The 26,566-nt window shown below is 42.4% G+C and overlaps 2 protein-coding genes across 2 annotated transcripts in view; both read right to left on the reverse strand.

Annotated features, from left to right (window-relative positions):
• Positions 1-24,870, reverse strand: part of LOC311059352 (small ribosomal subunit protein eS1-like) — a gene marked incomplete at its 5' end in the record, with an annotated part of 49,084 nt that extends 24,214 nt beyond the window's left edge. The window contains one exon of the mRNA XM_084077213.1: positions 24,160-24,870. Coding sequence (XP_083933339.1) covers positions 24,160-24,870 — 711 coding nt within the window. The remainder of the gene's footprint in view (positions 1-24,159) is intronic.
• msh6 (mutS homolog 6 (E. coli)) lies at positions 494-21,993 on the reverse strand. The gene is made up of 14 exons (XM_084076306.1): positions 21,582-21,993; positions 20,129-20,331; positions 18,185-18,363; positions 16,548-16,924; positions 15,451-15,760; positions 14,541-14,800; positions 12,532-13,675; positions 11,282-11,786; positions 7,777-8,066; positions 5,591-5,708; positions 5,360-5,449; positions 4,388-4,542; positions 1,966-2,165; positions 494-1,161 (listed from the first exon to the last, which is right to left on the reverse strand). The coding sequence occupies exons 1-14, from the start codon at positions 21,857-21,859 to the stop codon at positions 1,080-1,082; spliced, it is 4,191 nt and encodes a 1,396-aa protein (XP_083932432.1). The 5' UTR covers positions 21,860-21,993; the 3' UTR covers positions 494-1,079.
• Positions 24,871-26,566: the final 1,696 nt, after the last annotated feature.

A 26,566-nucleotide genomic window follows, 5' to 3' on the forward strand; every position in this document is an offset into this window, starting at 1 on the left:
CGCTCACGGTTTGGAAGAGGAGACGGCATCAACATAACCTCAACCCAAACTTAATTTTCACAAGTGGTAGTTTGAGATCTATTCACAATTATGGGAAAGTATGACCAATAGAAACTACCCATACATGACTGCTTAATATAAAAAAGTATCCTTCAAGCTAAATTACATCCTACTCTGGTTTGTGCCCATGTGATATATTTTGAAAATGTCGCATTAACCCTGGTGTCCCTATTTAGGGCATGTCATTATAGGCAGAAATTGTCTATTTTGCACTGCTTAAAAGTATAAAATAGGGCTTAAAGGGATAGTTCACCCCCAAAATGACTTTCTATCAATTACACATCCCATGGATACTTGAATTCATGGAGATTTTAGTTTTTGTCGCATTCCTAAGCCAATAATTTGATGACCAGCGGCGGCGTCATTCCGCCTGTCATCAAATTATTGGCTTAAGAATGTGACAAAAACAAAGAATTCTCCATGAATTCAAGGCTTCATGGTGTGTAATTGATAGAAAATAAGGCATTTTTTGAGTGTCCCTTATGTGGATAAAACACATCCATTGTTGAAAAGGTCATTTATGATACTGTTGATATTTTACCTCGGTTGTCCCACATTCTGACAAGTAGGGCAACACCAGAAACATTTCCATATAAAAGCACTCCTGTTCCACTTCACGATAGCCAAGACTTTCCATGAGGCACGACATTGCTGGAGAATTTTAAACGGCTTTTACTCTACCGAAGCTGAGACGACGTATCTTTACAGCACTATATGGTTTCATTGCTCCCCCTTCATTCATGTGTATTGGTGACTGTGGGTTCTCATACAGCCTGAATTGTATGCATGTACCATAACATCTAGACTTAATATATTGTGAAGTATTCAATAACCATTATGTAGGCGCTAGTGTGAATTAAAAGGGTTTAATTTCCTAGATGAGAAATGGGTCTTTTTTTTTTAATAAACTTTATTAGATCATTACAGTAGTGTTTTTTTTTAAATCATAGGAACAGATAACAAACTAGAACAAACTACAACAATGTATAGAAAACAACTTAGCAAGAAAAAGAATATGTTCACAGGCTGCTGATCATCTGAACCAACGAGGTAAAGTCTGTCTTGTCCAAAGTGGGGTCTTCAGCGAACAGACAGAGCTTCCTGTGGAGAAAGAAAAAAACACAAGACATGCAACAGTGACAATGAGCAAATATTCAAACCAAATGAAGCAAGTACAGGGTGTCTGCAGGTCCTTAAAAATACTTAATTCATATTAAAAAAGGTAGGGTAAGTGATTTCCTTTAGTTAAAATAAGTGTTAAATAGCTCTATATTCTGATAGTACTCATTGCTATAGAGTGTTTGTTCAGTAAGAGGAGTCTCCATGTCTCTCCAGCTCTTTACTAAACTAATGCAATTAGAAAATGCATGTTCAGGTCAGGATATACATGTTATCCAATCAGGATAAAATTTGATAAAGAAATGTGCAGAACATTGGAACTGGAGCACTATAAAAAATAAGCTGATAAATGGGTACTTTCTCCTGATTGCCAGACATTTTGTCACCTACATAAAAATGTATTTTCTGTTTATTAAAGAGCTGGAGAGACCCCAGTTACTGAGCATACACTCTATAGCAATGATTACTATCAGAATATAGTGCTTTAACCTTTTTAACAAAAAGCGTTTTGTTTTGACCACATTATTATGACATACCCTACCTTTAATTTAAAAGAGGCAAGGTGATTCCCAATGTGTTCCCAATCTATTATAAAGCATCTGGTAGTTTGTTGAATACCAGAACAACTTATACTAGCGCCACAATTTTGCATATTAATTTGAGAAGAGTATCAGTCGCTTTTCATGATTATTTTTGTTGAAAGTTTGGTCCTAAATTTTACTTTGCGATACCCGGAAGCAGTGGTGCAAGTATTAACAGTTTCAGGATTATTCAAACGATACATACTTGAAGACTCTGAGGCTGATGGTGGTTTTCTCAAACTCTCTGGCCTTCCTGTGTCCTGCCTGAATGACCTCCTCGGGCAGGTTGGCCAGCCGAGCGGCGTTGAAGCCGTAGCTCTTGGGACACGCTCCAGAGATGAACTTGTACAGGAAGGTGATGGTTTCTTGACTCGGGTCCTCACACTCGTTCTCCACCATGCAGGCCTGATGACGGACACAATACGTATTATTTCAAATAATAAGTGAAACTTATTGAGTGCCATGTACGCAAAGACGCTTTACAAAACAAAAATAACTTTATTAAGCACTTTCACCCTAGTTTAGGCATGTCATACTCATAGGTGAAAATGTTCAATGATTTTTCAAAATTGCAGATCTACAAGCCAGGGGTCGCGCTAGGATTTTAATCTGCCGGTCCCAATGTCCGGAAGGATTCAAATTTACCGGACATCTGACAAAAATAACGGTCACAATTATTTTTATGCATTAATGACAAGCAGGTGCGTAAATACAGCATTATATTTTGGATTGAGCTATTTGAACATGAACCATATAATATACACATTTTATATAGCAGGGTCATCTTACACAAATACATTAATTACCTACATTACCATTTGCGCATGCTGCGTGCGTAATGGTTTCTCAATAATCAATTGCGTTTTTTCTAATCAAAGGGCACTGCACAAAATTGGGCATTTCAGATTAATCCTTCATAATGTGGCTCAGCTGACCTGTTAGGGCAATACATTATAGACCACTACTCACTCACAGGAGGAGGTTATGCTGTATAGTTAGACAGTGGATGCCCTCCGTGCGTCTAGTTGGGACAGCCGTGGGAAAGTTGATGAGTTGTGAGAATCTTGTCGTCTCCTCATAGAGCTATTCAGTTCAAAGTGGTAACGTTTTAACGTGTCCACCTCATACGGTGCGTTTTAACAGCGGGCGACTCTCGGGCGATGCCGGGCAATAGTGATGCGCGGGTCGGGTTTTTTCATGACCCGCCCCGCCCCGCCCCGCGACGGAACCCAACCCGCCTCAACCCGCCCCGCGAACCCATATATAAATCTATGGATTAACCCGCCCCGCGACCCGCGATTTTTTTTTTATTCTGTAAAATCATGGTTAGAAAATAATCCCCAAGTGTATTCAAACTGTTTTATTGTTCTTATTCTTATTCTTATTAGGAATAAAGACAAAACAAGAGCATGTGATTTTATTAATTTTTTTGCGTGTGAGAGCGGCTGACCCGCTCACCCGCAGCCCGCATAAAATTCTCAGAAATTCTGACTTGAACCACCCGCGCCGCGGGTTGACCCGCGGGTTACGGGTCAACCCGCGCATCACTACCGGGCAACATCGCCCAAAACATAAAGAAAGTCTATGAGAGCCGGCGATCGGGCGAAGTGGGCGGGGGGGCGATGAAAGATGGATTTTCTTTATCTTTTTGGACGATGTCGCCCAGTATCGCCCGCTGTTAAAACGCACCGTTAGAGTTAAAAATAGGTCCACGATTATGATTAACGTCATGTTTCAGCTCGATGCCATAGTTGCAGTAGCCTATAGCTGTTGTGAAGAGTATTTACGCATCTGTGTTAGATTTCATCTTCAACCTGCACTGTTGTTTAAACTGTAGGGCAACTTGCCAACTTTACTCACAAGTGCCCTTGTATTGGCCTAGTATCTGTGATATATTCTAACTTGTAATGATACAACTTGTGTGTAACTGGCTGTTAAATACACAACTTTATATAATGTAACTTGTAACCGGAACGCGGTGTCTCTGTCTGTCTGCCGAGACCGCAGTCTGTACGCAGCAGCAACAACTAGCTCTCTTTTTCCTGTTGTAGGCTACCTTCACAATAAAGTGTCTCCCATTTACCGCCCAATGCAGCACATTTTACACTGGTTATTAGTAACAGGAAATAGGTGTAACCTAACAGCGTGTGACAAACTATTTTCGTTCTACGTCTCTCTCTCTCCCAGAAACACACGCACGCTGTTAAGAGAGAGAAAGAGCGAGAGAGCGCGAGCGAGCGAGAGAGAGAGAGAGAGAGCGAGATTGCAAAGCAGAGGATTTGAAATGTGCCTAATTTTGCGGTGATAATTAATGAACAGCCGTGTCATTATCAACCGGTCAGGATGTCCGGAGAGATTTATTTTTTCCGGTCTTTGTCATAAAAAAACGGTCAAAACCGGCAATTATCGGACTAACGCGACCTCTGCTGCAAGCGTATTGTTAGCTTGTAGATCTGCTATTTTGGAAAATGTTTGAACAGGTCTTAAATGGCTAGAGCAAAATAAATGAGTAAAAATAATTATAAGAGATGGGGGGGCAAAAAAAAGAGACTGAAAACTGTATTAATGTATAACAAGGTCAACAGTGTGTGATGTGTCACCCGTGTGCATTGTAGTCGTGTACTCACCATATGGCCCTGCCTCACTGCGGGGTTGTTTGCATAATCCTCCACCAGCGAGTGGTAATGTGTGGAGAACAGGGTGCGACAGCAGATCTGCTCAGCCAGCTCCTTCACCACGGCGCTGGCGATGGCCGTGCCGTCATACGTGGCCGTGCCCCTGCCTACGAGGAACAGCGGTAGTCGTGTCTCGTTAACGGAAAATTCCGGACTACGTTTTTCTTACCTTTTTATATGACATTATTATATCCTAGGGCGAGTGGTACAGTAGAAAAAGTTAATGACTTCATCGCGAGTCCACCACAGCTTAACCCATTAATACCGGGGACGCATCTGTGTGTCATTTTACGATTACTTTGGCTATCAAAAAACAGCAGCCATACAAGCTCATAGCGCGGCACCGAGTGCCGCGCTATGAGCTTGTATATCTGCTATTTTTGAAAAATCGTGAAAATGTGTGCAAATCTTAGAATATATATATTTTTATAGCGAACATTTTTAACTCAAATCTTTGCTTCTGGGACGCCCTGGAACAAAATATTTTGAGATGGGGGTCCGTGGCCAAACACATATAATTTTGGGGGTCCTTGACATGAAAAAGATTGAGCACCACTGATATAGAAACATATGTTTTTCAGAATACTGTTTAGGAGACATGTAGAATCGGCTCACGTCCATGCACTAGATCGCGTATTTTATCACGATTTTATTTAAAAAATAATGTTCATATTTGACCCAGCATCAGCTTGTAAACACTACGGTGGCCCATTTGTGAAAAAAAAACGCTGTGGACAGTTTTATGTCAATATGAATGTCAGATGTTTTTTGTCAAAAAAATCATACCCTCTTTGTTTTCAATATTTTATATGATGCTCCTGTCTTTACTGTCTGACAAAATAATAAAGAGATTTGTAAAAGATAAAATAAAAATATGAACGTCAGATATGATGAAAAAAAATGAAGAAAAGGTTAACATCTTACCCAGTTCATCCAGGAGCACAAGGGAGTGTTTGGTTCCGTGGTGCAGGATGCTCGCAGTCTCGCTCAGCTCAACAAAGAAGGTACTCTCCCCTGTGAAAAGACACACATGGTATAATGGTGAATAAGACTTTACAGACACACACACACACACACACACACACACACACACACAGCATGCTCAGGAGGACAACATCTCCCCAATTTGAATCAGGATTGTGTGATTTTTTTTACCAGACATAATGCGGTCCGAGGCTCCCAGGCGGGTGAAGACTCTGTCGACTGGGGTGAAGCGAAAGGTCTCTGCAGGGACATAGCAGCCCAGCTGAGCCAGGATGACCACCAGGCCACACTGAACAGGAAGCACACAAAGTGATAAATAAATGAATCTGCAAATCTGATTAAAAAGCAATCCAATTCCAATCTGGATATAAGCCAAAAATCTCATTTGGCCTGCCACTCTGAACATAAGAGACCTGAACTGAAAAGTTCATCTTTATGATCTTGGTACTCCCTTTAAGACCACTTTGGTAGAGGTTTGGGATGTGTAGTTACCTTGCCATGATGTAACTCAGAAAGAAGAAATCAAAAATAGTTGCTCCATTGATTAGAAATTGATCATTCAAAATATGCTCCTCATTGACTTGCATTGTACGGTGAAACAGTGAGTCTTTTAGCACATAAACGAACGTAAACAAAGTTGATAGTATAGAACATCACCAAACCCAGTACTGTTTGTTTTTTTTAATAAAAATGTCAACTTCCTGTTAATTTTGCTATTTTTGTTAAAAAGAAAACCTGGACTGGATCCACGGACTGGATCCACGGATGCGGATCTTCAAATAGTAAAATCAGCAGGAAGTTGACATTTGTATTAGAAAAACAAACAGTACTGGGTTTGGTGATTGCGAACGCGGAAGGAGGCGCGCCAAAGGCGCGCCTCCGCCCAAGTGGAGCTTACTATGAAAGTCTGCTCGGCTTGTGTGTGTGTGTGTGTGTCTGTGTGCAGTGCACTGCCTGGGTGCGGCCAACAGAGTACGCCAGAGTGCAGCTACAGTCAAAACACAAACACACACACACACACACACACACACAAAGTCTGTAAATATACAATATTTTCGAGCTGCGTTCGCTTCCAGCGTTCGCGCGTCTTACTTGTGTTCTATATTGTCTGAATCAACTTTGTTTACGTGTTAAAAGAGTGACTTTGAGAGCTGTTTGACCGTACAATGTAAGTCAATGAGGAGCATATTTAGAATGATCAATTTTTAATCAATGGAGCAATTATTTTTTATTTCTCGCCCAACTTTGGGCTTACATCAGTGGTTCTCAAACTTTTTCGTGCCAAGTACCCCCAAATAGATACTTATTAGCCCGCAGACCCCCATTTGAAAAGATAAGCCAGGGACCCCCATAATAGAAGATTTTAAGTCTCTCTAGCAGTGATTTTCAACCATTTTAATTTCAAGGACCCTCAGTTTGACATGCACTAAGGCTACGGACTCCCATTTAATGGCATGTATGTCTCTGGGACCCCAATTTATATTGTAAAATGAATGTTAATTTAACTCTGAAAGTGTACAAATGGAACCAAATGGACCCGTTAGGGTCCATTTGGTTCCATTTGTACACTCTCAGAGTTACAGACCCATAAGGGTCCATTTGGTCCCTGTCCATCATTTAGCTGGGGACCCCGTGGAACCCGCTCAAGTACCCCTGGGGGTCCTCGGACCCCACTTTGAGAACCAATGGCTTAGTTACATCATGGCAAGGTAACTACACAACTGTACCAAAGTGGTCTAGGCCTGTAAGCACTTATGTCTTATTTTTGAAAATGTTCTGAAAATGTTGACATGCCCAAAATAGGGTTTACAGAGGTACACACACACACACACACACACACACTAGGGGTGTGCCGATACACTCATTTCACCGAACGATACGATACGATATTGGTCTCACAACTTCGATACGATATCGATACGATACGCACTTTTTTTATCATGAAAATATATGGGGGAGGAAAAAAGTAAATGCAAACAAATAATTCTGTTTTTGCATTATTCAGACATGCAAACTTGTAGCTTTTCAGCTACAATAGCCGTTTTCAATCCAAGTAGGGCAATAGTGTGACACCTGAGCCGAAAAAACATGTTGTCACCCTTTTCACCTCGGGGCTGTTTGCATGCCTGATTATAATGATTGTAAAAAAAATAAATAAAAAAAATGTTTTTTTCAAAACGATATTTTTTTTCCCCAAAACGATACATATCGTCATGAAAACGTATCGCGATATATCGTGGGACGATATATCGGCACACCCCTAACACACACACACACACACACACACACACACACACACACACACACACACACACACACACACACCTGGTATATAATCCATGCAACAATGAACCCACCTGTCTCATGAGGGTGGACTTTCCACCCATGTTGGGTCCCGTGACGAGGACACAGGGGGCGAGGCCTTTCCCCTGATCCCCCTCCTCATCGCCGCCGCCGGGACACCCGATGAAGATGTCGTTGGGGATGAAGTCGTCTCCGAAGAACGTCTTTGTGACACACGGGTGGCGGGATCCGATGAGCTCCAGGAAGGGCGCCGATTGGTCCCCGCCACCAGGAAGCAGGACTTCTGGCCGCGTCATTGGTCCATCTCCCCCTTGACTGTAGCGCGCCATGCTCAGCAGCACATCTGGAAATAAAAGAGTTGATTTGCCTTTTTATTATATATTCTTTTTACATTTTTTGCCGTTATACAATGTTTTACCTAAAAAAAAACTAAACAAACATGTGTCTCATTGTGAGCTGTAGATCTAATCTTTTTTGAAAATCTCCTGTAATGAAATCCCCCAAAAAAGGAGGCCAAGTTGAAAGTGGTTAACCTATTAAGACCGGGAAAAAATCTGTCATTTTTGGATTTCTTTGGGTATTCAAAAATAGCAGATCTACAAGCTCGTAGCTCGGCACCGAGTGCCGCGCCACGAGCTTGTAGATCTGCTATTTTTGAAAAATCTTGAAAATCTTTTTAAAGCGAACATTTCTAACTCAAATCTTAGCTTCTGGAGATTCTATAAAATGTCTTCTAAATCCTAACAGTTTTATGAAAAAAACGTGTTACTACCGGTATATCAGTGGTTCTCAAACTTGTCAAGGACCTCAAACATTATATGTATTTGGCCACGGATCCCCCATCTGAAAATATTTTGTTCCAGGGACCCCCAAAAGCAAGGAATTGAGTAACAAATGTTTGCTTCAAAAGAATATATATATGTATATTCAAAGATTTGCACACATTTTAACTATTTTTGAATAACCAAAGTGTAAAATAATGCTTTTTTTTTAGCTCAAATATAAAAATTACACAGATGTGTTCCAGGTCTTAATGGGATAATAATTAACATCTATCACATGTATCTAGACGGTGGCTGTGCCGTTCTGTTAGAAATAAATAGAACAAAATCCCAGTAAGCGTGTGAGTAATGAGTTGACCCGGTGGCCAAAGAAGCACATTATAAACACATTATGCAGCTGTTAGTAGAAATAAATAATTAACAATGTAATCATGATCATTCTCCCTCTGTCAGGAGGAGCAAAGCCCCAGTGCTTCTTTCCCCTTTCATTACACTGGCAATCATGATAATAAAATACAACCCAGTATCCTCATCATGTGGTGTCAACATGATTTCAAGACATCGACAAGCAACCGGTCACTGCTGTGTGTTAACTATTTAACCCATTGAGGCCTGAAGCCAATTCTACATGTCTCCTAAATCTCAACAGTTTTCTGAAAAACGTATGTTTCTATATCAGTGGTGCTCAATCTTTTTCATGTCAAGGACCCCCAAAATGATATGTATCCCCCATCAAAATATTTTGTTCCAGGGACCCCCAGAGCAAAGATTTGAGTTAAAAATGTTCGCTTTAAAAATATATATATTCAAAGATTTGCACACATTTTCACGATTTTTCAAAAATAGCAGATCTACAAGCTCGTAGCGCGGCACTCGGTGCCGCGCTATGAGCTTGTAGATCTGCTATTTTTGAATAGCCCAAAGTGTAAAATAATGCTTTTTAGCTCAAATCTAAAAATGACACAGTTCCAGGTCTTAATGGGTTAAAGCACATTGCTCACAGATTACTTACTTATACTCCTCACAGAAGCAATACACAAATGTATTCAGAAGTAGACGCCCTCCAACCCCCTAGACCAGGGGTTTTCAACATTTGTCATATCAAGGTCCATTATTTATTTGGCATTTGAGCCACGGACCACCATTTGATGACATTTAGTCTCTCATACCCAAAACTTTACAACTCTACATGCTCTAATTGTGTAGACTTATTGTAAATGAAGTAATGCAGATATTTAACAATAATTTAACTATTAAGAGCGTAAAATGAAACGAGATCTGTAAGGGTCCATTTGGTTTAATTTTACACTCTCAAGGGTTAAAGATCTATAAGGGTCCACCAACTATCCATTTAGATGGGGACTACCTGGAACCCCCTCAAGGACCACTGGTGCTTGAGGGGACCCACTGGTTGAGAACCAACTGCCCTAGACACAAGTTCATAAAAGCGTGACATTTTATTCTGCAGCTTTTTATCCGTTTCGTAGCCTACCCTGCAGCCTTGTGAATTGCAATGAGAAAACATGTTACTATGTACAGGGGTGCACATAACTTTTTAGGTCTGGTACGCAGAAGAGCACCTGGACATGTGACTTGGTGCGCATGGCGCCCGTCCCGTTTTGTCAACGGAGGGGGGGGGGGGGGGGGGTTCAGCCCGGACAGTTTTGTCAACGGGGGGGGGGGGGGGTTCAGCACGGTGCCCACCGGACAGTTTTGTCAACGGGGGGGGGGGGGGGGGGGGGGGGGGAGAAAAAAAGGACGCTCTGCTTCTAAATTCCGCCGATTTTCGCCGTTTCTTTTTTTCTCACGCTGTTAGATAAAGCCCCCAAGGTTGGTGCCCTGTGCTGCTGCGCTGATTTTATCCGCCAGATTGGGACGTTCACGGCATATTTTGCACCATTACGGTGCGTTCATCATCGGTGACGAGTGCCTCCAACAGCCGCTGCTGGCTGCGTGCACGCAGCGAGGCAATGCGAGGCGATGCGAGGCGACGCGAATCATATCTCTACCCCTGTGCCTAATGGCTGTACATGGGGCCGACGGGTGCTTTAGAGTGATTGTGTGAGTGTGGCTTCAGGAAGTAAATTCCTAGCCTCGATCTCCAGGCTTTTATTTTTTAGTTTTGCTAAAAAATAAAAGCTTGGAAATTCCTGTCCCAGCTGTTGGTGCGCAAAAGCGCCTCGCGTCGCCTGATGTGGTGCGCATTTTTTATTTTGGGTGCGCATGCGCACCTGCGCACCAGTTATGTGCACCCCTGACTATGTACACACTACTCAGCACTTATAAGATGTTTTTTTTCACTTGCTCACTGTTGACAAACTTAATTAATTCTGTATTAACCCTTTAAGACCGGTAGAGCATCATTTGTGTCATTTTAAGATTTCTTTGGCTATTCAAAAATAGCAGATCTACAAGCTCATAGCATTATGAGCTTGTAGATCTGATTTTTTTTTTTATCGTGAAACTTTGTGCAAATCTTGGAATATATATTTTTTTAAAGCAAACATTTTTAAAATATTTAGTTCCAGGGACTCCCAGAAGCAAAGATTTGAGTTACAAATGTCCGCCAAAAACAAATCTAATATTTGCAAAATATTTTGAGATTTTTCAAAAATAGCAGATCTACAAGCTCATGGCGCGGCACTCGGTGCCGCGCCATGAGCTTGTAGATCTGCTATTTTTGAATAGCCAAAGAAATCTAAAATGACAGACACGTTCCCAGATTGAATGGGTTAATTCTGCATAAAAACATGCATAAACATAAAACGACGTTTACCTAACACGGCCATGCATTCGACCCCGGTCTGCCAGTCTCTGTAGTTCTTGTCGAAGTTGTAGAAGAGCCTCCTCATGCAGTCCTTCAGCGCCGCGTCTCTCTTCTCCTCCAGCTCCTGCAGCTCCGAGAACAGCCGCTCCGACTCGCGCGTGACGTAGCGCTTCCAGCCCTTCTTGGTGGACTTCACCTCGTACTCCTCCGGAATGTTCCTCTGGGAGAGGCTCTCGGGCACCTCCATCTGGAAGCGGTTCCGCCCCGTGCCCCAGTACGTCATGCTCTTGCACCCCAGCCTCTTCTTCTGCCGGTCCAGGTAGTCCAGCAGCTCCCGGTCGCAGCTCTTGATGCCGCTCAGGGCCTGGTCGTACTCCGGGTCGAAGCCGGCCTTGGGCGTGATGACGCCGGTGGTGCGGGCCTTCTGGTGGTCGAACGCCGTGTCCCAGCGCTTGAGCTCCGCCGAGAGGTCCGGGAAGAGGCCGTCCTCGCTGCTGGCTTTCAAACTGACCACCTGGCGGTAGGGCAGGCACCATTACACATTTAAAAAAGGTAGGGTAAGTGATATTTTTTGGTATTATATATTTTTTTGTTAAAATGGTTAAAGTACTATATTCTGATAGTAATCATTGCTACAGAGCGTTTGTTCAGTCACAGGGGTCTCTCCAGCTCTTTAGTTTTACAACAATTTACAATATAGTACATTTTCAGGGAGGTGACAACATTTAAGCCAATCAGGAGAGCACTGAAAATACATTTTCTGTTTAATAAAGAGCTGGAGAGACATGGGAGACTCCTGTTACTGAACAAACACTCTATAGCTTAGAGTACTATCAGAATATAGAGCTATTTAACACTTATTTTAACCAAAGTAACCCTAGTAAAAAGTACCCTACCTTTATGTTGACGATTAATTGTCACTCAAATAATTGCGATTAACAAAGTAATTGTGTTTGGCCATTGAACATTGGAACTATTTAATTATATGAATAAAATACATATTTTTTGTTTGCCTTTCAGGCTTCGTAATCAAAGATTGCACAGGGCAGATATGACAAATAACTTAAATATACAAATAAATTATTTACATATTTAATAATTTTATACATGTAAAAAATAGCAGAAATAGCTGATTCGTGACACATTGTAAGCTTGTAGATCAGGTATTTCTGCTATTTTTAATATTTGAAAATGTGTTATAACGATTATGCCAAAATAATTGCAATTAGACGATTATGTAATAATTGTGACAGGCATACCTGGCGGAGCAAAGCGGACCGAAACTCCCCCGAGACCGGACCCAAGGCGGATATGATCTCCTGCATGGTTTTGAAGCCCTCCAGCGCCGAGAGAAAGTCCGCTATCTTGCGCTTGCTGTAAGTTACCTCCTCGTAGAGCACCGCTCTGCTGTCGGGGTGGTCCGCGCCCTTCACGGGCATGCCTATGCTGTGGATCTTGCTCAGGAGACGCTCCAGGTCGGGAAGCTTCTTGAGGAGCTCCGAGACGTCCGTGGCCTGGGCCTGAGCCCCCATCATCAGGTCCTCCAGCGCGTCCAGTCGGTCGCGGACGGACGCGGGGTTGCAGAGAGGCGCGCAGAGCCACTGCTTGAGGAGGCGCTTGCCGAACGGCGTGGAGCAGGTGTCCAGGCGCTCCAGCAGCGTGCCTTCCGTTCCTCCGGAGCCGTTGTGAAGGATCTCCAGGTTGGCCAGGGTGACGCCGTCCAGGACCATGCGCTGACGCGTCCGGGCGAAGAAGCTGGAGGGGTCGACCGCCTTCTCCATCTCCACGTCGACGGGGACGTATTCCTCGAAGTTGGCCATGGACAGCAGCTCGTGGTCGACCAGGCACTTCTTCAGGTAGAAGATGCAGGCGCCCAGCGCCGACAGACCCAGCTCACAGCCCTCCTTGGGGGTAAGGCACAGAGAATCGCTCTCGGAGGTCATGTTCTTCAGGACGGCGGGAAGGACGTTGTCGTTTCCTCCCGACTCTTCTCGATCCTTCCCGACACTCTCTTTGAAGTAGTCCTCCTCCGCCAGGACTTTGAGGGTCTTCTGAGCGTCCCAGAACTGCGAGGTGGCGCTGAGACCCTCCTGCATGGTGGAGGACAGCGAGGCTTTCAGTATCTTCCGCGTCTCGGCCGACGGGTTGCCCTTCTCGAAGAGCACCTGGGCGGGCGAGAAGTGGGCCACGAGCGTGCGCAGCCGGGAGCAGTGGCGGTCGTCCCGGAACTGGCCCACGTGGAAGCGGCCCACCGAGGTGTCCACGAAGCTCACGCCGTAGGAGCGGCAGCGGCCCGACGCCTCGTCCTCCGCCTTCTCCCTCAGGCCCAGCAGGTACTTGCTCTGCGTCTCGGAGGGCGCGCCGTCCAGCACGCTGTAGGTCTGCGTGCCCCGCGTGATGACCCTGCACACAGGGCCGCCACCATGACAAATTCATTAAGTTGACGATTAATTGTCACTCAAATAATTGCGAGTAACGATTTAAGTTGATGATTAATTGTCACTCAAATAATTGTGATTAACAATTTAATTGTGTGTTTGGCCATTGAACATTGGAACATATGAATAAAAACGTAATTTCCGTTTGCCTTTAACCCATTAAGACGGGTTCTACAAAAGGCCGATTCTACAAAATGTCTTCCAATTCCCAACAGTATTCTGAAAAAAAACTTGTGTTTCTATATCAGTGGTTCTCAAACTTTTTCATGTCAAGGACCCCCAAAATGATATGTGTTTGGTCGCGGACCCCCATCTTGTTCCAGGCACCCCCCAGAAGCAAGGATTTTAGTTAAAATGTTAAAAACAATACATATTCAAAGTTTTTCACACATTTTCTCAATTTTTCAACAATAGCAGATCTACAAGCTCGTAGCACGGCACTCGGTGCCGCGCTACGAGCTTGTATATCTGCTATTTTTGAATAGCCAAAGTGTAAAATAATGCTTTTTAGCTCAAATCAAAAAGTGACACAGAAGCGTTCCAGGTCTTAATGGGTTAAGGCTTTGTAATAAAAAAATTGCACACATGAGGTAGATATGACAAATAACTGAAGTATACAAAGAAATTACTGACGTATTTAATCATTTTCAAAATAGTAGAAATAGTTGATCTACAAGCTCACGTGTCACGAAGTGACGCATTGTGAGCTTGTAGATCTGCTATTTCTGAACATTACGAACATTTTTCAACAGATACGATTATGCAAAATAATTGCGATTATGCAAAATAATTGCGATTAGGCGATTATGTAATAACTGTGACAGGCCTACCTGCACACCTCCCTCTTGATCACTTTGTCAAACTTGGTGGGCTTGAACATGGTCTTGCAGCGGGCCTCCATCATGTCGGGGGTCTCCGTCTGCTCCACGCGGGCCACCTTGTAGCCCTTCTGGACCAGGCCGTCCGAGAAGCGGCCGAAGCCGATCTCCGGGAAGCCCGAGTGGGCCCAGGCGCCCTTCATGAAGGTCAGGCCCAGCTCGTTCACGCCGATGACGGCGTCCATGTGGTACAGCTCGTAGAACTTCCCCACCTTGAATGAATGAATGAATGAATGAATGAATGAATTAATTAATGAATGAATGAGTGAGTTTTATTTCGAACATTGTTTAAAAGGTAGGGTAAGTGATTTACTTTGGTTAAAATAAGTGTTAAATAGCTCTATATTCTGATAGTACTCATTGCTATAGAGTGTTTGTTCAGTAAAAGGAGTCTCCCATGTCTCTCCAGCTCTTTGTTAAACAGAAAATGCATTTTCAGTGCTCTCTCCTGATTGGCTTAAATTTTGTCACCTACCTAAATAATATACATATATATACATATATATATACAAGAGCTGGAGAGACCCCTGTGACCGATCAAACGCTCTGTAGCAATGATTACTATCAGAATATAGTACTTTAACCTTTTAACAAAAAAAAATACCAAAAAATGTTACCTTACCATACCTTTAAAAAAAGACAAATAGAATACAAGACAGAAGAAAACAACAACAACAACGTCTGAAAATGAGTAGGATGAAGTCTAAAACTGCCCCCCTTTTTCAATGGTAACCTAAATATCTCCACTGCATGTTAAAAAGAAAACATAAAAATAGAATAAAAATAACCACTGTAATAACAGAGATAAAATAAAATAAAACCAACCCTACTAACTAGTAGACACACTATCTGACTTGCCCACCTTGTAGAAGAGCACGGCGTCGAACATCTCCGACTTCAGCTCCCACCAGCGCCGCATGCCGGGCGTGCATCTGTTCACGAAGTCCTCGGGGACGTACAGGGTGTTGGGGTCGTAGTCGTCCTCCGTCTGCTGCCGCCTCCGTCGGTCCTTCCTCCGGCCGTCCTGCAGCCACTCCAGCTTCTCGTGGTCCCAGACCGTGGCGCTCCCGCCGGCCCCCCCTGCACCACCGGCCTCGCTCTCGAAGCTGTCGGGAGCGGAGAAGGCCGACAGCCTGGACTTGGTGTCGGCCGCGACAGCGGGTGCCGCTCTCCTAATGGTGTCAAAAATAATCGATTAATAGTGATGCAGACATGGACGATTATGAATCCATTCACAAATGTAAAAATCTATTATAATTTTCTTATTTTAAGATTTCTTTTTTTTTTTTAATCACATTGCTAATTGCACAGAGCAGCAGCCAGATTTATATGTTGTTCAGTATATCTGACAGCTTCTATTGACTGATGAAAAAGTTGCCATGTTGTGCAGTAATATAGAAAAGTTTGATGCATCGTCGAATCGAATCATTACAAGGTTAATCGTAATCAAATCGTTACCTGGTGAATCGTAATCGAATTGAATCGTGAGTCAGTGCCAATGCACGCCTCTACTCTCCTAGGGGTAGAGGCGTCACGATTATGACATTTTACTTGACGATATTAATGTCACGCAAATGATTAACGATTTAATTGTGATTTTGACATTGAAACATTGGAACATTATACGTAATAAGAATTACATTTGTCTGGCTTTTAGGCTTAAGTTAACAGAAGTTGCACAGGGCAGATAATGCCAAAAAAATGTAATACACAAAGACATTGAGGGACATATTTAATAACTTTATACTTTCAAAATGTTTCACAAGTAGTGGAAACAGCCGATCTAAAAGCTCACAACGTGTCGCAACGCGACACGTTGTGAGCTTGTAGATCTGCTGTTTCCACTAGTTACGGAAAATGTTTGAAAACGCACGAACATTTTTCAACATGTTAACAAATCAACGATTATACAAAATAATTGCGATTAGGCGATTATGTTACTAAGTGCGACAGGCCTACCTAGGGGTATTAGCAGGAGCGGCGGGCTTGGTCTGTGGTTTGGACGGCTTCTCTGCGGGGCGTTTGCGTTTTTGAGGCTTCACCGGGCTGTCCACTTCGGACTCTTCCTCGCTCTCCTCTTCGCTGCTCGCCACCTCCTCTTCCTCCTCGTCATCATCGCTGCCATCGCTGGCCCCCGCGGCTTTTTCCGGCTTGAATTCATCGCCCTCATCTTCTTCGCTGTCCGACGCCACGACGATGCGCCGGCGCTTGGGTTTGCTTCCGTTCTCTACCGCGGCACGCGTCGAGCGGCGGCCGGGCTTGGACCTCCCTTCCTCAGCTTCCGGTTCTTCCTCCTCGTCTGTGAGGTCTTCATCGCTCAAGGTTGATTTGTCAACCTGAAGAAAGCAAGAAGAATATGAAGAATTTAAAGAAAAATGTACGATTTAAATTGGGAAGATTGGAGATTTATTTCACAGAAAGCAACTTAAAACCAGTGGTGGAAAAAGTACTAAAGTTTTTTACCTAAGTAAAAGTATCAATACTGCAATGTAGAAATAATCTGTTACAGGTAAAAGTGCAGAATTTAAAATTTACTTGAGTTAAAGTACAAAAGTAAATGGTATCAAAATGTTCTTAAAGGACCAAAAGTAGAAAGTACTCATCATGCAGAATGTCCCATTTCACAAGTTTTCAAATGTATAAAAAATGTGTAAATAGCAGATCTACAAGCTCACAATGCGTTGTGATCGGCTATTTTCAAATGGCCGAAATGTATATAGGGCTGAAGTGGTTACTGTATGTTTTGTAATAATAATGAAAATCTACAAAGCAACTAGTAACTAAAGTTTTCAAATAATTGTAGTGGAGTAAAAGTATAATATTTGCATTTTGAGATGTAGTGGAGTAGAAGTAAAAGTACTGAAAATTGGAAATACTCCAGTAAAGTAAAAATACCTCAACATTGTACCTAAGTACAGCACTCAATCCTGTAAAGATTATTTTGGGGAAATAGCCGTTAGAACTAACGCAAGAAATGGACAAATACATATACAGAATCCTTCGAACCGCAGCCCTTAAACAGGTAACAAGGAACTGGCCTTCAGGTCCAAGGCCTAAAAAATGGAAAGAAACAGTACAGGAAATGTGTGAAATGGAGAGAATAACGTTTCGAATTAGAAACAATGAGCCTGAGTTTAATAGAAGATGGAGTAAATGGACAAATTATGGGGCCGCTTGACTAAGTTGGGACAATGAGTGTGACCCAGCACCGACTCCACATCGGAAGTTCGGGCTGTGATCTTTTACTTGAATTATATATATGAAAAAAAGAAATGAAAAAAAAAAAAACCTATGGCAAAGGCAGTCAGATCGTCGAGAACTGACATAAATGCAGAGACAGCAAAACATGTTGGCAACATAGAGGACACCCCCCCCCCCCCGTTTTTATTTTAATTTGTTAAGAAGATAAGAAATGGAATGCAAATATTAAATGTAAACCTGAATATCTTGCAATAAAAGTATTTTTAAAAAAAAGTACAGTACTTGAGTAAATGTACTGTAGTTACTTTACACCACTGCTTAAAAACATGTAGACTTCTTCCTTTTTGTTTTGTCTGTACCATCAACATAATGTCACAATATAATTGACATGTCACCTCCATATCATCTTCCTCATACTCGTCTTCATCGTCAGAGGGATCCATGCAGAGGGGCATCTTCAACCTCTTCTCAGGGCTGTCAAACATGACCGCGTCGGCGAGCTCCATTGCACGACGAATTACCGGTTTGATGCTGAAGAACACCCCTCCGGTTTTAGCGTCACTGCTGTCAGAGCCTGCAGAGAATAGGCGTTTGAAACAATATTAGTGTTACTGCTACAACATCAATGTTTTGTAAGCCCTGGTGTGTCACACCTGCAGTTCACCGCAGGGCGTGGGTTATCACTCCCACAAACAGACTGCAGCAGCTGAGCAACAATGTAGGATGCTCTTTTTTTCATGTAGTATTGGTAAAAAGGTTTACAACAACCCACCAAATAGTGATGTGTCGTTCATGATCGATTTGTTCAAAAGAACTAGTTCATTTGCTGCGAACGAGCTCGTTCACTTTCCTGAAACGGTTACGTTCACGCGCGACGTAAAAAAAAACCCTCCCGCGATGGTGTTTTACACACATTATAAAACATCCATTAACCACTTTAGCCCTATTTTATACCTAGGCTATTTGAAAATAGCAGATCTACAAGCTCACAACGCGTCGCATCGCGACGCGTTGTGAGCTTGTAGATCGGCTATTTTCAAATATGTTAGCACTTTTACTTTTGGTACTTTTGATGCCAATACTTTTGTACTTTTACTCAAGTAAATTTTGAACGCTAGAAAATAGCGATACTGAATGAGAACGTGAACGAATCATTGCCGTGAACGTGAACGAAATCGTTCGTTTACTGAAATGAACCTTTTTTTCCCACCACTGCCACCAAATGCCAGCCAAAAATCAAGATTTGAGGGAGAGCGACATGGGAGTGTGAGGGTAAAAGGGGAGAGAAACATAATGCAGCTATTATTCATTTAATCTTTTGTCAGATCTGCACGTCAATGCCAACATGTGCGGACGGGACAAGAGAGGTGTAGAAAAGCAGGATGCGCGCACACACAGCGTATGATAATGTCTCAGACAGTCTCTTCTGTCTGATGTGTTCATAAATCATTGAGTTATCCTACAGTATATCAGCCTTGTAAAGCCCAGTCCACACCAATGCAACTGGTCGCAACTTGCAACCAGTTGCAAGAAATTGCGACTGATCAGGTGCCATTTGGAGATAATGGTTGCAAGGAGTTGCATTGGTGTGGACTGGCCTTAACTGACAAGCAGCAGCACAAATGTCTAGATGATGCTGGGTGTGTATGATGGCGTTGTTAGAAGAACACACGGCTAACACTACACCTAACCATTAGATTATTAAATGCTGACAATGACAGGCAAAATAATACTCATAGCAGATATTTCACCTCTTGCCCATCACAACTACGTTTTTTTTATTTAAAACAGTGATCATATGATTATATATAATTATCTAATAACGATTATTAAAAATGTCTTTATAGAAATATATATATATCAATTGTTTTCATTACAAGGGTCAATTCTTGACTGCTATTTGCCCAAACCAAATGTGATGTTCCTGGGCCAGTAATCTTGAAATCGAACCCTAATTTTGAATATCCTCTTTGTCTATGTCAGGGGTCTTAAACAGGGGGTCCGGGACCCCTAGGGGGTCCTCAGAGCTACTACAGGGGGGACAGCCAAATCTTTGTGTTTTTTTACATTAACCACTTGAACCTTAGCATCCCTTTTCTGAGGATGCGCTGCGAGGCGTTGTGAGCTTGTAGATCGTCTATTTTTGGCAGAGGTTTAGGTATAGAGGGGAAAAAAGAGCAGACCAAGTTTAATCTGAAACACAATTGTATACAATATAGAGGGGGTCCCTGCTTCATCTCTCTCTCAACAAGGGGGTCCTTGGCCTGAAAAACATTAAAGACCCCTGGTCTGTGTGATTAGTAAACTACAGTGAGTAAACAACACGTTGCGGCTCATACCTTGGTATTCCCGAACATATCTGGTGCTGACCCAGCCCCTGGTAGGAGGCTCGTCAAAGAAATGGACGTGCAGGCGTTGGTCACGCCCACGGCCTCTCATCTGCTGCCCGCTCAGAGGCTGGGGCACCATCATGCACGGCCACCACGGGTGACCCTCCAGTTTGGTCCACAACAGAGCACCGGCGTTGAAAGGGCATGGAGAGCTGATGGGAAGGAACAGCAATTGGGTGGTTATCTAATTAGTACACCGAGTCTAATGTATGAGTTGGGTACAGAAACTAATCTGAATGCAACATGTCATGGATGGTGCTGTGTGTTGTGTTGGGGAGCTGTTTGAAGTTATCAATATTAGATTAGATTACTGATTGATCAGAGAAACTATCTATGTGTTATGATGAAGTCTTGAAGAATGCTTCACTAATTGTGTCAATAGTTAGGTCAGATTTCAGTTTTTCATCTTCAAAACGCATCGGTGACATTTTCTTCGGAAAAATGGCAGATATACAAACCCATAAACAAGCCCACTCATGCTAATCTTTGAATTTATATTTTTTAAAGCAAAACATTTGTGACTCAAATCTTTGCTTCTGTGGGTCCCAGGAAAAAAAAAAAAGTATATTCATATATATATATATATATATTCAAAGATTTGCACAAATTTTCTAAAAAAAAAAAAAAAATAGCATATCTACAACCTCATTTCGTGGCACTCGGTGCAGCCCTATGGGCTTGTATATCTGCTATTTTTGAATAGCCAAAGAAATCTAAAAAATCATTGATGACATTGCTATTCCTTTAGGTATTACTTAAAATGCTTTAGCACACAGTTTTCCAGCTAAATTGTAGCTGGGTTATGGATAGGAGGAGAAAACAGTATCTTTGTGATAATCAATAACATCTTTCTGACTTTTATACAGTACAGTACAGCTCCCCAACACAACACACAGCACCATCCATGACATATTGCATTCAGATTAGTTTATGTACCCAACTCATACTAATGGGGAAGACAATTAGACTCAATGTACTACATAGTATTGTGACTGTCTGTGTTGTTATGTATAGTTGAGCTGTGACACGTGGTTGCAACTTGCACTTGGTTGCACCAACACATCACCAGTGGTGGAAAAAGTACTCACATTTTCTACTTAAGTAAAAGTATCAATACTAATAATATGTAGAAATACTCTGTTGCAAGTAAAAGTCCGGAATTGAAAATGTACTCTAGCAAAAGTACTAAAGTATTGGTATCAAAATGTACTTAAAAAGGACCAAAAGTATAAAGTACTCATTATGCACAATGTCCCATTTCACAAGTTTTCAAATGTTTAAAAATATTTTAAAAAAATAGCAGACCTACAAGCTCTCAACGCATTGTGAGCTTGTAGGTCGCCTCAATACTTGAGTAAATGTACTTTAAAGCTACATTTTTTTACACCACTGCAGTTAATACCTTTCCTTGGCTGCAGCAGGCGCCTTGTCACCAAAGAGCTTGGTAAAGCCTCCTTTCACAGCCTTGGCATGGCTCCTGGCCGTGGGGGTAGTTTTGGGGTTCTTGTCGGTGTTCTTGTGCTGCGGGGGGGCGGTGAGCTGAGCCTGCTCCTTCGGCGAGGAGGAGCTGTTCTTCTGGCCGGAGGATGGAGTGTCTGCCTCGGCCGGAGAGGAAGACTGAACCGCCCTGGACGGAGGAGACTTGGTGAAGAAGTTGAACAGAGAGCTTTGCTTGGCCATGGTTGCTGCTCTGTCTCTGCCGAACGGAAACGTGTTATTATGTAATATTATATGTATAACATAAAGCAGGAAAGTTCCCTTATTAATCCCTTTAGCATCGACTAGCAGCTTTGCTACCCTCCGCCTCCAGTCAGTGCAGTTCGCGGGAAACAAGCCCTGCACAGAGTGCACACGTGAGGTGGGCGGGGTGATGGTCGTCGTCCAATGGCGAGCGACAACAAAACGGTCACGTGTGGGTCTGCGTCGTTTGAACGCCCGCTATGATTGGCCACTGAAATCAACAACTGCTCCGTCGCGCGCGGAGAACCAGCGTGATCTAATATGAGAGTGACGACTGACGATATTAGCGTTGACTCCCATTGTAAGAATGGAATGCGGAAATGCTCTGTCTATCTTAATGAGATAGTTCCAATGTTTGGAACTATAGCACGCACGCATGCGCATGGAGGCACGCATACACGCACGCGCGCACACAGAGAGAGAGAGAGAGAGAGAGAGAGAGAGAAAGAGAGAGAGAGAGAGAGAGAGAGAGAGAGAAAGAAAGAGAGAGAGAGAGAGAGAGAGAGAGAGAGAGTGCGTCACCACAATCTCACAGTGGTGTAAAGTAACTAAGTATATTATTTACTTAGTACTGTACTTAAGTACAATTTTGAGGTATTTGTACTTTACTTGAGTATTTCCAATACTTTTACTTCTACTCCACTACATCTCAGAAGCAAATATTGTACTTTTTAGTAACTAGTTACCTTGCAGATATAAATTATATTACATTATAAAACATACTGCACTTTACAGGGACACGGGAGGGGGGTACCTACCTTTTGTCCAGAAATGGAAAAATGTTTACCCCCTGCAGATCCTGATTGATTGATTGATTGATTGATTGATTGAATACTTTATTCAGAAGATTGCACATTGTTTACAATACAAGGTCAACTAAAATGGATGGCTCATAAAAGCCGCAATGGGTGTTTCAAATGAGATCCCCACATACTCAATTCATGTCCATAGAACATTTCCATTGACCAGCAGAGAGTACTCTTTCATCTAAACTCTAAAGGAAAGGGATTTTGAAGGATTTGTCATCTAACATCAAACATTTTATTTTCCCCCATTTTCAGGTGAGTATGTTCTTGCAGATATAGCCGCAGAAGAATCCGGTCCAGGAGCTCAGAATAGTCCAGAAAGTCTCTAGTGTGTCCGAAAAGGACAGACATGGTAGTGCAACATTTTTCTAACACCTACAGCAGTCTTTCAAAAATGGCCAACATTAACATACCTTTTTAAAGTAGATTGATTTTAGTGAAACAAACATGGCCAATAAAGCCTTACTGTACAAAGTAGATTCAGGGTTTGAAATAATACATTATATTTTTTGTTCTATAACATAAATGCCTCCACTAAGTTTGAGACATAATTTCTTATCCACAGGGTGCTTGCACTTCAACCAAAGACAACTTTAGACATTGAAAGTCTCAAGAGTTGCCAGGTAATTAAGGAACATATTCGTCCTGCATATTCCAGAATTGACCTGAGATGTACTGTAGATTACTCACCAGACTAACTACCTGAATTCCAGATCATGAAGGCAATGCAAGCACAAAGAATTGAAATGGATTAATCAAGTATTGGTGCAGTCCAACCCTGAATGCATCAATTCTAATGGCAGGCATTAGACTCAGGTTCCAGATGCAGTTGTGTGTGTGTTGGGCGTAAAAGTAAATTCCATGCTTTTTAAAGCCATGGTGGTTGATATAAATATGGCTGAATTGATTGTATTTAATGCACACTACTCTTACTTTGACATGATGACATCTAATCACAGTGTGTGCCAGACCACCTCCAGATGTGCCCTGGCAGATCTGATCCCATTCCGACCACAATTTGCCCCGTGTGCTTTTTGTACCTTGTGTAGCATGCATTCTCTGTTATCCGGGTGACATGCACAGAACAGATACAGAACACTTTTCTTTTTTACCATGTTGTAAGAAGGGATGAACTGTCAAAACTTTCAGCAAATTAACTATAATAACAACAAGCAAACAAACTTTTTATAATATTATAATAATATATATATATATATACATATATATATTGTTTCCCAGAGAATCCATGTCCCTATTGATATTTTTCTAATCCCATGATTATTTTTCTTTTTTGACTCGTCAGCAGCACCAGCAGAGCAATATATATATTTTTTTTTTTTATTAAAATACATTTTATCAAATTAAATTTGTGACATGGAGGATTCTTCAGACAGTCTCCTGGATGGGGGGCTCGTAGCCGTCAGCTCGCTCCACCTTGACCGCACCTCCGCCACCACCCTCACCATGGAGCTCCATCAGTTTTCCCAACTCAAACATGGGCTTCTTCAGCATCTTGACCTTCCTTACGCAGACATCGCGGAGGGGATAGATGGACTGGCAAGCCTTCTCTATGTCCTTGCCGACGCTGTCAGGGACCAGCTTGTTAACGACCTCCTTCAGGTCATTGGTCCGGACCTCACGGGTCATGATCTCCACCATCTTCTGGCGGATTTGGCGGACCTGTTGACTCTTGGCATGCGACGTCTTCCTGACCTGGTTGGGTTGCTCCTTTGTGAAGCCGACACAGAACAGACGCAGCAGGTAGCCGTCGGTGGTCTTCACGTCCACATGGGCCTCGATCATAGTCTGCCATTTCTTGACCATGGAGCACATTTTGTCACGGGTCAGCTCCATGCCGTGGAAGTTGGTCAGACAATTCTTGCCCTGGACGTCCTCCGTGATCAGCTTGAACTTGCGGAAGGCTACCTCGTCGTTCTGCAGGTCAGCGAGGCTCACCTCAAACACGCGGTCTTTAAGACCATCTGAAGCCATTCTGGTTCCCTGAGTCCTGGTGACCACGGTCTCGCCAATATCGGGGACGGTGAACATGTCTGGTGCCTTGACATCGTACCAGTCCTTCTTGGAAAAAGGATCCACAATCTTCTTTCCGCCTTTGGTCAGGCTCTTATTCTTGCCGTCTGCCATGTTGGGACCATATAAACTACTTCTCAGAGGAAAGGTGACTGGTTGTCTAAGTGTAGCTGGCCAATGATCTTGAAGGTTCTACTCTTAGGGATAAACGGTAGATGCGGTGTAGCGCAGACTTTATACGACCTCAAGGGTGACGGCCTTCCTTTATTATAGTGCTTGGCTGGATGCTCGTGTCATTTCACTGATGTCACGATGAGTCAACTATATCCGTTTATGGAGTTTTACATTAGCATGATATCAGCACTGGATGTCTCTGCCGGCTCCATATATGGTGCTCTAGATCAACCACGCCCAAATATGGAGTTTGTGATGTTAGACTTAGAAAGGTTAGTCAGATATGTCGGATAGCTCCATATGGAGTATTCAGTGGGTAACTATGGCAACCTATCAAATACCCATGATGTGAAGGCTTTCACTCACCTTCACGTCATATGGGTATTTGATATAATAATTACATAATTATTACAACGCCATATTTAAAAAAAAATAATAATAATGCCAGTATACAGGTGAGGGAACATTGCACTGCTCTCAAGTTAGTCTGGCAAAGAGCAGTGTGCTCAAAATGTTGCTTTTTTTGCGTCCAAATCAGTGTTGATTTCGTCGACTAAAACTAAGACGAAAAATGTTCGTCGACTACGTTTTTTCACTGATGAAAACTAAATAAAAACTAAATAAAAACTAAGCTACGATGACTAAAACTAAGACTAAATATATCGACAATTTCGTCAACAAATAAAAACTAGACTAAAATGTTAGTGAGGGACAAGTGGAGAAGAGATCCAGTAGAACTAGAAGACAAGTCATTTTATGTTTGGTTGCGCTCGGGAGTTGCGCTCTGAAAATAGCAGATCTACAAGCTCACAACTGCGACGCGTTGTGAGCTTGTAGATCGGCTATTTTCAGCATGCAACCAAGTGTAGAATCAGTTATTACGACGCCATCAAGGCACCGCCAACATACATTTTAGTCGACTAAATCAACTCTAGATTTAGTCGACTATAATCTTATGATATTTAGTCGACTAAACTAGACAAAAACTGAAACATTTCAGATGACTAAAATATGACTAAAACTAAATGGAATTGTATTCAAAAGACTATGACTAAAACTAAATAAAAATTTGCTGTCAAAATCAACACTGGTCCTAATAAATGCACAGCAATAGACTTTGTACTATTGTATGTGGAAATATGGCATGCAGCTAGTGCCAGGCATTGAGTATCCACATCTGCTTCCACAAGGCTGATATTTGAAATCATATCCACAGCGTCCATGTTTATTAGTCTGCATTAATTGTAGACAATACTTCAGGGTTACTTCAACTCCACTACATCTCAGAGGCAACTAAGTAATTTTCTCTCAATTATTTGAAAACTTTAGTTACTAATTACTTTGATTATTACAAAATATACACCACTTAAGCCCTTTATACTTTGGCTATTTGAAAGCTCACAACACATCAGCACATCATGTGAGTTTGTAAATCTGCTATTTTCTCGGTTAATTCTATCATTTTGTACACTTGTGAAATTATTATTGATATGAGTACTTCTTCCATCACTGGCTTCAATGACAAAAAGAAGAGGAAGGCAGCCACCAGAGGGCGCCACACACCACCAAAAGACATTTCCACCCCTCCCCAGGATGTCTTTGATAACCAGTGGTGGAAAGTAACTAAGTACTGTAC

This window comes from Gymnoscopelus microlampas, assembly GCF_963454915.1.
Source record: "Gymnoscopelus microlampas genome assembly, chromosome: 13".
NCBI classification, from domain to species: Eukaryota; Metazoa; Chordata; class Actinopteri; order Myctophiformes; family Myctophidae; genus Gymnoscopelus; species Gymnoscopelus microlampas.

Excerpts from the sequence above, each read along its gene's own strand:
- msh6 (XM_084076306.1), bottom strand. The coding sequence starts at position 21,859 with ATGGCCAAGCAAAGCTCTCTGTTCAACTTCTTCACCAAGTCTCCTCCG. Across the intron at positions 5,709-7,776 it reads AGTCCACCCTCATGAGACAG|TGTGGCCTGGTGGTCATCCT; the intron begins GTGGGTTCATTG and ends CTTCCTGTTCAG. Across the intron at positions 4,543-5,359 it reads TGTGCTCCTGGATGAACTGG|GCAGGGGCACGGCCACGTAT; the intron begins GTAAGATGTTAA and ends TGTTCCTCGTAG.